Genomic DNA, 11,372 nt, shown 5'->3' on the forward strand with positions numbered 1-11,372 from the left:
CCGGACAATTTCTACCCGATTGGCATTGCGTCAACTGTTGCCAATATGTTGATCTTGCACTCCTAATTGGGATAAAAAGATGCATCTTTTTCTAATGGAACAGTAATTTCCATTAACAGTGTGCCGATGATTCACCGGCAACCAAGTCCCGAATACAAATTGGGAGGTCATCCACAACCGGATTGGCCTCCAAAGGACAGAAAGACCCCAGCTCTGCTAAAGCATGCGCAACCTTATCAATTAAAAAAAATCGAAATAAGTTACGCATCCTCTTTCCAGAATGTCTGTTCAATCGCCAGTGATAGGATTAATCAACTCTGAAACCCTCTGCATAATGTTTGGTGTTAACGACCTTCTCGTTCAATCTCTTGGTACATAATGTTGGGTGAAAATATTAGGCCTGCAAAATTCGTGCAGATAGAGAATCTGGGTTTTGCAGAATACGCCAACCCGGCCTTGCTAACATTGCGAGGTTGATCGCATAGATATCTCGGAACCCTTATCCTCCCAAAATGTGCATTTTGGCTGAGACAATTTCTCCCAACTTATCCAGTGCATTTTAAAAAGATGCATCTGATCGTGTGAACAATGAACTCTGCTGTGAAATCAAGCAATCAGAGCTTTACTATGATCAAGAGTTTCAAGGTTGATTACAAGATTAATTATACACGATACCGTTTCAACTATTCTACTCCCTCCGTTTAACAATGTAAGGTATATTTTGTTTCAAAAAAATCAAACTTCGTAAGTTTTAACTGACAATTAGTCAAATTATATATGTATGTTTAGTATAAAAAGCTGTTTTAATAAATTGGTATTTCAAAGTATGTTGATTTTATAGCCATTAACAACATATGTTAAGATAAAATTAACATTTAAAGTTTATTTTGAATGACTTTCTAAATCCAAAATACGTCTTTCATTCATGAACGGAGCGAGTACCATGCATCCTGCAATCTTCAGGTCGGAACCGTGCAAGTCTCCGGGTACCCGGCACGCTTCAAGAACAGCACTGCCATGGCTGCCGTCGCGCCGGCGAGGAACCCCAGCAGCAGCCACCCGAGCTTCGCTGCCGCGACGAGCCTTAAGCTCACCGGAGAGAAGAACGTGCCCTCGCCAGCGGCCGTCCTCTCCTCCTCCGCGTCCTTGCTGCCGCTTACCGCTTTCCCCTCCTCCTTCCTCGCCGTTGTAAGCCTACTATCCCTGCCGCCGCCGTCGTCACCTTTGCACCACGCTTCCCCCGCCGCTGCATCATTGCCGCTGCTCCCCGCTTCATCTGTCACGCCGGAGACGCTCTCGCCGCCTCCTCGCACCGTCTCGCCGGCGGCCCTGTGATCGCCATCGCTCCCAGACGTCTCCATTTTTTTTCTTTCTTTCGCACGTAGAGGAAGGCCCCGTCGCTCGTTGTCACGTCCGGGCTATATATATACACACACACGCTACACGTCGTGGCGCTTGCGTCGCTTCGTCCCGTACGGACGCGTCGCTTGGCGCCGTCGGATCGGAACGGTTCGTCGCAGGACGCAATGTGGATCGTCAGATCGGCCCCGGATTTCTCAGTTGGCGGCAAAAGATTCGACGATTAATCAGATTGGGACATCTGTTTTAATCAGGTTTCAGAATCCATGCATGCATCTCAAAATACTGTCAGGTAAAAGCATGGAACTGCTGGAAGGATTTTGGGGATCGATCGACCTGAAGCATCCACGAAATCATTATCGTATGAGACAGTTCTTGATATGGGAAGGCACCTGACAACTTCTTTGAAATTCGCATGGAATTGTCAGTTTCTGCAAAATTTTGGAGGAAGGATGCCTACGAGGGTCCTTCGCTCTGGCATTCCTTTGGTATTTTTCTACGCTCTTGACTCGGGCCGGCGAACCGTCTTAGTTTTCTACGTTCCAAACAAGTTGGTATACAAGGATTTGCGCGCCATGTTTGTCAACATTTTCCAAATGAACCCTCACGGGAAGGAACATTCTCAAAACGAATCCTCTAAGCCTAAGGTAATGTTTTCTTTGTCAGAGAATTTTTTTTTTGACAAAACAAGCCAACACTTGTGCTCCCAACTAGCCAAGTCAAATTCTAGCAAAAAAGAAAAAGAAAAAAAGAAGCCTTCTTGCTTTGTGAACAAGCCAAAAAATTTGGTCAGCCAAAGCTGAGGCAGACGATTCTATTCGACCTCTTGAGTTGTGCCTAAGTTTTCTATAAAAAAATTTGGCCAGCCAAGCCAATTTTTTTAAGGCAGTCAAATTTTGGCTTCAAACCAAGGTTTTCCTACGCTAAAATTTGGCTTTGCACAGTGAGGATATGAACCAAACACATCCTAAATCCAGAAACCAACTTTTTTTTTCTGGGATAACCCACAAGAGGTCTCTACATTGTCCTATTAATAAGAGATCCATGTATCCTTCCTCTACAAATTGAGCTTTTCATTATCAAAATCACGAATAGCGCAATTCCAAGGATTCCGCCACTAAAGTATCTCTTAAGTTGATCGATCAAAATTTCATTTTGCATCATGTATCTTGTTTTGCACCTAGAGATAAGTCTGCACCAGATACAGATACTGGGAACATAAACACAAGAAAGTTTACCATCACATTTCAAATTTTACAAGTCAATCAATCAAAAGTACACATCCTTATTTCCACCCTACCATTTGTGTGATTTACATTGCAGTCGAGATTTTTCCACTACAACGAAATCGATCTAGGTATGGCAACGAGCATAAAACTCTCAGGTAGGAGCTACACAAATCCATACCTGCGAGTGTATTTTTAAACTCATATCTGCACCTATTACCCATCGACCCTCTCCCCTTCCACACAAAATACAGTGGCATTGAGCCACTGACACCCCGTCCCCACCACTTGATAAATCTTATGGAACGGCTAACCCTTGCGGGTTTTTACCATTACCCCTCTCTAAGAAAGAAGTTATTAGTTTATACTACACGTACGCGGGCACACAGACGTAAATACACACGTATACATGACACGACGATTCCGTACTAGTACAACGTGGAAGAATCAGCGCCGTTGGATCGATGGACGGACGGCTGGATGGGTCCCATCCCGTCCTCAGTGGAGCATTGGCTCGGCGTCGGCCATCTCGACGCCGTTGACGCTGCCGTCGGCGCCGGCGCGGCCGTCCTTGTACTTGTACCACCTGGCGGCGACGAGGTAGACGAGCAGGTTGGCGAGGCAGAGCGCGGCGAGCAGCCAGTAGAAGTTGTAGAGGCGGCCCTGGTTGAGGTCGTCGGCGATCCAGGGCCGGCGGTCGCCGGTGAGCTTCTGCACGGCGGCGACGAGCGCCGAGCTGACGAAGAAGCCGAGCGAGAGCGTGCTGAGGAAGAGACCGGTGCTCATGGTCTTCATGCCCTTGGGACACTCGCGGAGGAAGAAGTCCAGCTGGCCGATGTACGTGAAGGCCTCGCCGGCACCGACAAGGAAGAACTGCGGGATGAGCCAGAACACGGAAATGGGCACGACTCCACCGGCAGGCACAGCCTCCGACTGCGCCACGCGGAGGCGTTTGACCTCGGTGAGCGCGGCGGCGGCCATAGCGATGACGGACAACACGAGGCCGACGCCGATGCGCTGCAGCGGGGTGAGCCCGTGCGGGTTGCCGCTGAGGCGGCGCGCCATGGGCACGACGAGGCGGTCGTAGACGGGGACGGTGAGCAGGATGGAGCCGACGAAGAAGACGGTGAGCGAGCCGGCGGGGATCTGGAAGGAGGCGCCGATGTGGCGGTCCATGGTGGTGGCCTGCGACACCGAGAAGGTGGTCATCTGCGCGTACACCGTCCAGAACATGATGGTGGTCGCCCAGATGGGCAGCATCCGCACCACCGTCTTCACCTCCTCCACGTCCGTCAGCGTCGCCAGCCGCCACTTGCTCGGCTCCGCCGCCGGCTCCTCGTTGATCGCCGCGTGGTCCAAGAACCTGCAACGCCATGACAGCACTAGTCAGTTGTTGATACCATGCAGCAACATTCGTCAGAAAACACACAATGCAATGCTGTTTTGCGTCTATCACAACCAGGGATTAAAATTTCATCGAAATTTCGGAGAAAAACAATATATATATATATATCTACAAAATATATATCTAGATTTTTCTTTTACTGACATGTGGGACTCACGTAAAAGAGGATAAAAAATAATCGAAATTTCGGCAAAATTTTGATCTTTTCGCCGGTGAACGAAAAAATTAAAAAGGTAATTGAAATACCTGATCACAACATAAACCAACCTTGTTAATCTTGTTGGTTTTGTTAAAATTTAAGAAGTGAAGAGAAGGTTAATGAACTCTCAGGTGAATTCTTTCCAGCATCAGTTTTTAGCCGACACAACTGAAAGAACAAGCAAGACCTTCAGATGTTTTTTTTCCTTCTTTGCTTTCTTCAGACAAGAAACACATTTTTGTTCTCATTTTTTCGTCTTGCAAAATCAATCAATGACAGCAGAGCATAAGAGATGTATAAACAAAGCCATAACTTAAGCATCTTAAAGTGAGTTCTTCAAATATTTAAGCTGCCGTCATCGAATCACTTTAGCTTCAACAGAGACCATGCGAAGTTCTTTTCGACTTTGAGAAGAAAAAAAAAAACTAAAGCACAGGAGCAAGATTCTGCAGCAGATGGAGACACGAACCCAATCAAATACCTACAAGCTGAATTCATATTGATAAGACACCGAGAAAAGATTAGTGGCCACACCCCCGTTCTACCGTTAATCTTACGATCTAATCATGTGTTCATTCAGGCTTCAGCAAAAAGGACACACCCCTTTGTCATGTGCAAGGTGAATTCATGGCAGGGGATTTGCCAAGAAGACATGGCGGCCTCCAACCCTTCAGAAAACTCTCCCAGGTCCCAACTATGTCCGTGCTGACGCCGATGGCCGCGGCTAAAACCGACGAGATCTCGTGTTCCAGCACTGAACACCACTAATCTCGATCAAAAGTAAAACAAAAGGAGAGGCTGTAACAAAAGGGCATTTGATGGATGAGAATAAATATTGGGCAGATCAATTTCGTCTCATTTCGTCTGGTTGCCTTGTTGATCCCATCAACCTCACCGACTCAGGCAATCATAAGGGAAGGAAGGAAGAGATGACCGGACAGCAACCAGACTGCAAGATCACATGCCCCGTTTCCCTTTCTCACTACAACTTTTGGACAAATGGTCCATGCATGCACGGGATGATCCCTCCAGTGATCTACTCAATCTCCTCCACAGCTTTTCCAACGGACATGGACATGGACAGAGACACAGACACAAGCAGAGATGGATGCAATGCTCCTCCTACCTCCATCCAAGGGAGCCATGCCAAGAGCAAGAGCAAAAACAAGAAGAAAAAGTGCATGTGAGGAAGGAAGGAGGAAAGAAAAGGTTGCTTTGCTTGCTTAGATTTCCTTGTCCCCATCATCACTAGATAGGTAGGAGTAGGAAGGTTCCACACACACACATGCTGCTGCTTCCGTCTAGCTCTACAAGGAATCAAGGATGGCTTCTTTTTCTTGAGATTTTCTTTTCTGCAGCCCAATCATGCAAAGCCTTTTCTCCGGCTTTTCCTTTCGGTGTGCACACGTCTCGGTCTTATTCAGAAACAGTGATATCATAATTGACAGGGAATATTTAAGATTTATTTGATTCAAGTTACCTTCCTACTGGTCCACTCAGTACAAAGTTCTTATTCATGAATGGAGTTCAGTGCCCACGTGTAATGCATTCTAAATTCCAATTTGATTTTGTTTTGAAGCAATGTCTAATTTGTTTGATGTGATGACACAACAAAATCCTAGGACTTTAGTGGTCCTTATGGCTGTGTTCGAGTGGAAAGTGAAACTTGATGTCGATGAGACTGGAATTTTGTATGGTAATTAGGTGGCCTTTTGCTGTAACCTGGTCATTTCATACTCATATCATGATCAAGTCGTCAACAACAAATCGTGATTTTCTTCGGAAACGACAAGCTGGTGCTATGAGATCAGACTGAAATGCCAACGCAGGTGATTCTCACCCCACTCCATGACTCCATTCTCTTCTTGTCTAATCCCATCTCCAAGTACCAAATATATATATTTTTAACGCTGGCCCCCCTTCTCGGAGGCTTCTTTGGAGCATTTGATGGGACGTGCATCCCGCGCAGCCCTCGTGGCTCGAACGCGGGTGGCTCGGGAGGGGAGCTCCTTGCTCCCTCTGTCACTGTCAGCTGAGCTAAGACTCGGATGCGGGTAGCAAATATTTGCTTCCAATACACACATTTGTAATATACCCTTCACGACATTTTAGGAAGTAGATGACACCAAAAACTAAGAACACTATGGTGCAGCAGGGAAATGCAAAACCCCATAGGTTTGTGCATATACGGCATATCTAAACCGTTCGTCGCTCCTACTTTTCAGTATAAATCTTAACGTAAATAAACAGTTTTGGTAAGGATATACGTATGTGAAAATTTCCGTTCAGTCTACTCTTCCAAAAAAAAGGTAGAAAGCAAGGTAGGTAGGTGAGGGACAGCTCTCTTGCAAGAGTCACAGGAAGAGCAAAACTGAGACTTTTCAATGCACTAGAGAACAAGTGAAATCAGGCACTTTGGCCTTGCCTGCCGACCTGACTCCTGGTTCCTCGTATCTTCCCGTCTGAAACTACTGCTACTACTATATTCTGCATCTCTGAATTTCATTTCAGCAGGTGAGCATGGTCTGTATTTTGTGCAGGTTTATGTAATCCACAGGCAGCTGCGGAGCACCATGCAGTGCAGAGCACCGGGCAGAGGAAAACAGGGGAGCGCAGCAGGATGCACGACCCGTGGCCCGTCTCCTCCGGCATTAGAATACCGGCAATTATTGGTGTTGGTCGCTGCCAAACACGCCGTTTGTCGCCTCCAGAACCCCATGGAACTCTTATCTCCTTTTCCGCTAAACATAATATGGTGCCCGATGACCTAATATAAGATGATCTTCAACCATATTTCATTTATTTTTTTTATTTTATTTTTTTCTCTATTTTTATTTTTTTTATTTTTTCTTATCTCCAATAGCTTTCCTTCGAAGTAAATCGCGAAGAGAAAGACGAAAGAATCTTATCGTGAAGAAAATGATCTTAGGAATCGCTTCGTGATAAGAACTGTGAAGAAAAACTATAGAAACGGTGAAAGTAACAAAAATCACTTTATGACAAGATTTTTATCCCGAAAAGAAGCCCTCAGAGATGACCTAAGATGTTATGCGTGTGCGTGTATGGTAAATGGGTGATCGGATCGAGATGTCGGCTAGACTAAGCGAGATGCTATACGTGTGCGTGTACCATAAATGGGTGACCGCACCGAGATGTCAGCTAGACTAAGCGAGGTGATATACGTATGTGTACCATCCATGGGTGACCAGACCGAGAGGTTAGCTCCGGTGACTATTGACTTGTAGGGGGATCAGGGGCCACTCGTCAGTGACTCGGCCTAGGACAAATTTGAATGCTCTGAGAAAATCTAGATGAGGCGGGACACGGGTTTGTGGACTTTAGTAGTAGACAATTGCCCGCACTAGTGACCTATGAATTTGTCATGAATTCATCCATTGGTACACCACGTGAAGGTGCAACTTGGGAGAAAATGATGAAAATGGATTGGAGGGGACAAACAGTACATTCTGAACCTTGCACCAGCTTGCATTGGATTGGAGGACCCCTAGCTGGCAAACTACTCTCTCTTCTTGTCATGTTGTGTATAGGCTGTAAAAAATTTGAGACTCGCGAGCTATTCAAACTTAATTCGAACTCGATTCGAGATCCTAACAAGCTAAGCTCAAACCTAGCCACAAGCTCAAAAGCCTGTCGAGTTCGAATAGCTAGTCAAAAGCTCGGCTAACTCTAACTACTTTTCATCGAGGCAAAGCCGATGTCCATTTACTTTAGCCAAGTTTATTTTTTCAACTTCATCATCCAACGCATAGATAGAGCTATAAAAAAAACTCGAGGCTCACGAGCTATTCGAACTCGACTCGCTCTAAGTTTGATTCAAGCTCGGCTCGAGACTCTAACAAACCAAGCTCAATTCTAATTGTAGGCTTGATCAGATCTTTAATTTAGATCAAACTCAGCTTAAATTTCTATCAAACTCAAGTTTGAGACAGAAAGGCTCAATAGAGCTCGGCTCTTTGACAGCCTAGTTGTCTCTCTCCTCTCCTCTAGTTAAAAGTGAGGGTCAATCATGGCCAAACAAACTAAGCCGATTTGACTTCAGTCCAGCCTAGTTTGACTGTTTGACCCATGCCCTCCCATAACTATTAACAGAGAGATAAACCACACTTAAGCACAAGCAAGATAATTAAGCATCAATTAAGCAAGCAATAGAGCATGTTTTGATGAATGGTTGAACTGAAAAAAGAGATGGTTTTGCTATCTAAAAAAAATGAGGGAGCTTACCGGAACTGCTCGGTGTGGGGGAGGCGCTGCTTGAGCTTGCTCTTCTTGGTGGAGCCCTCCTCGGCGGCGGCGACCTTGCCGATGTCGATGTCGTAGAGCATGGCGGGGTCGGTGGGGAGCTCGAGGCGGCGCTTGCGCCAGGCGGCGACGACGACGGCGGCGATCTGGGTGAGCGGGCTGCCCGCCAGCTTCTTGAACCGGTACCTGCGCGTGCCGGCGAGGAAGACGACGAGCCCGGCGGCGATGGCGGCGGCACAGGCGCCGTAGCCCCAGGGCCGGCCAAGGTTGTCCTGGACGTAGACGAGCACGGTGACGGCGAGCAGCGACCCGAGGCTGATGAAGAAGAAGAACCAGTTGAAGAAGCGCATCATCTGCTGCTTCTCGCCGCGGTCTCCCTCGTCGAACTGGTCGGAGCCGAAGCCGGAGACGCTCGACTTGAGCCCCCCCGTGCCCAGCGCCGTCAGGTACAGCGCCAGGTACAGCACGCCCATCTGCTCGCCCGTCGCGCGCGCGCACTCTAGCCCGTTGCCGGAGCACGGCGGCGGGCGCAGACCCGGCGCCGCCGTCGAGATCGTCAGGATCGTCACGCCCTGCCATGCAAATTAAAGAATCACTTCACCGCTCACAATTCTTCTTCTTCTTCTTGGCAACTAATAATTAACCGCCACAACTGTCAAAATCAACATCCAATTAATTTTTACTAAACCCCCCTGCAAAATTTACTCTTATCTGAATAACACACGATCGAATCTAATCTCATCTGAATTAATCATGCCAAGATAAAAAGATTTTGAACTGTGCCATATGGTCCCGTCCACCATGCATCAATCTTGTCAGTATCATATGAGGATGACGACAACGAGGCGATGATTAAATAGTGTTCTTTAGGTGCGCGCTTCTTTTCACAACAGCATCTTCTCCATGAAGACCTCCAAAAATATATTTCTTTTGGAAACGAAAAGCTCCAAAAAAATTTACTACTTGAAATTTGATTTAAAAAACTACTGCTCGAAACTAGGTGAGAGTAAAAAACAAGATATTTTCTTGATGCCCACAACAACAATTAACAACCCAACCAACCGACATCAAGAGAGCAGAGCACATCACATGAATTGAAGATGAAGGTAAAAACCAGAGAAGAAATTAAAAATCAAAACTTTTCGGAGATGGGCAGGAAGGTTAAAGGTGCCAGAGCAGGGGGTTGGTGGGGCTGACCGAGGCCTGGACGGCGGTGAAGATGGCGATGGTGAGGTAGCGGCCGAGGAAGGAGTCGGCGACGAAGCCGCCGAGGAGGCAGAGCATGAAGGAGGTGCCCATGAAGTTGGTGACGACGTTGGCGGCCTCGGCGTTGCCGACGTGCATCGTCGCCGTCAGGTACGTGACCAGGTTCACCGCGATGCCCAGCGTCGTCAGCCGCTCGTTCAGCTCCGCCACTGCAGCACGCAAACCGACCATCAGCCGCCGCATTGGCCGTGATTCATTCATCAGGGTAAGTCATAGCAAGATCCCTGCTTGCCGGATCCGGCCGGCGCCGGCTGATCACGGCAGCCAGCCAGGTGGTTTTCCAGGAGAAGCGCGCAGAAGAGGGTATGCATGTACGGACCTAGGATCATGGCGGCGGCGCCCCAGCGGCCGGTGGTGGACCGCGCGGCGGGGCGGCCCTTGAAGTCCCACGCGTCGAGGAGCACCTGGGTCTCCGCCGCGGCATTGGTCTCAGGCAGTAGGCCAACCATCTTCTCTCTCTCTCTCTTCCTCCCTGGCCTCGTCGGAGCAAAGACAAAGCGGGCGAGAGAGAGGTGAACGTTTGCTTTGCTGCGATGTGGCGGGTGGGCGTTGGCCGGTATATATAACCGCTTCCCACTTGGGCATAATCTAGTGGGACCCGATTAACAGGGCCACGTGGCCTTTCTTCTTTTGTTTGTAACTTTTTTTTATTTATGGAAATAAATTAGTGGAGGGATTAAGCGGATAATTAACACGCAGGCTTAGTTATCACGAAGGCAAGTGATCGATTATCGCTTTATTACCCGCGGTTAGATAAGATAAGGGCTAGCTAGCTCCTAAACCCGGCCGAAAACAGGACACGGCGACCCTACGCTTTTTCCTTGAAATTCGCCGCAAATTTAAACTTATCGCACACCGATCAAAATCGGCGAGATAGATTTCTTCCGATGTGTTGAAACTCAACGGCAAAAGATAGTATTCCATACGGTTAGATTTCAGAAAGTCCAAAAACAAGCTGATCTGCGTGGAATCAGGCTTCAGTATGTGCGAGAAATACTCAAGAAATTAACAGGTTGACATCTATGAGAAATACCAAAGTACGTATCATTCAACAGTGATCGTTAGCCATAAGCAGCGGTGGATCTAGCGGGGGCCTGGAGTGCTCAAGCCCCTACCAGTTGGGTGCTTTACGAATAGGAGAGATAGAAAGGAGAAAGAGGAGGAAAAAGAGACCTGGTTTAGGACCTAGCAGGGGCTGGGAGTCCATTATACGTCCGTCATTGGTCATAAGAAATAACTTCTTTTTTCTGAAAGAACCGTATTACTTCTGTCGATTTTATATTACAAGCAGATATTTGACTTAATTTATAAGAAAAATCAGACCTGAAAACATAACAACTGCGTAATAAATGGCTCGCACACCATACAATATAAGAAAAGCTCACCGTAGGTCGTCGTTGCCTAACTCATCCTTAGCGCAGCAGCTCCGACTTCCTATAGTGGATCTCGACCGCTACCTCGTCATCGTCACGCTGGCACTCACAACGAGTACTAACGCAACTAGAAAAAAGTCATGCCTCGTGTTATCGTTGCCGAGCTCTATCAGACCCCATCGACACAACAGCTCTGACTCTACTTAGCACGCACTTCCAAGCATGTCAGTCGACCAACCGAGCACAAAGTGAGACTCCAAGGAGAATTGACCTCGACCAAACAC

General features: G+C 47.4%; 1 protein-coding gene across 1 annotated transcript; it reads right to left on the reverse strand.

The window, feature by feature from the left end:
- Positions 1-2,928: 2,928 nt before the first annotated feature.
- On the reverse strand, positions 2,929-10,241 carry LOC133896217 (protein NRT1/ PTR FAMILY 6.3-like). Its single transcript, XM_062336776.1, has 4 exons — positions 10,035-10,241; positions 9,647-9,864; positions 8,432-9,021; positions 2,929-3,948 (listed from the first exon to the last, which is right to left on the reverse strand). The coding sequence occupies exons 1-4, from the start codon at positions 10,162-10,164 to the stop codon at positions 3,084-3,086; spliced, it is 1,803 nt and encodes a 600-aa protein (XP_062192760.1). The 5' UTR covers positions 10,165-10,241; the 3' UTR covers positions 2,929-3,083.
- Between the last annotated feature and the right edge of the window lie 1,131 nt (positions 10,242-11,372).

This window comes from Phragmites australis, chromosome 16 (genome assembly GCF_958298935.1).
Source record: "Phragmites australis chromosome 16, lpPhrAust1.1, whole genome shotgun sequence".
NCBI lineage: Eukaryota > Viridiplantae > Streptophyta > Magnoliopsida > Poales > Poaceae > Phragmites > Phragmites australis.

Bases quoted from the DNA above. Each gene is read 5' to 3' on its own strand.
- LOC133896217 (XM_062336776.1), bottom strand. From the start codon at position 10,164: ATGGTTGGCCTACTGCCTGAGACCAATGCCGCGGCGGAGACCCAGGTG. The intron at 9,865-10,034 runs GTCCGTACATGC...TGCGTGCTGCAG, and splicing joins CGCCGCCGCCATGATCCTAG to TGGCGGAGCTGAACGAGCGG. The intron at 9,022-9,646 runs GTCAGCCCCACC...TTTGCATGGCAG, and splicing joins TCACCGCCGTCCAGGCCTCG to GGCGTGACGATCCTGACGAT.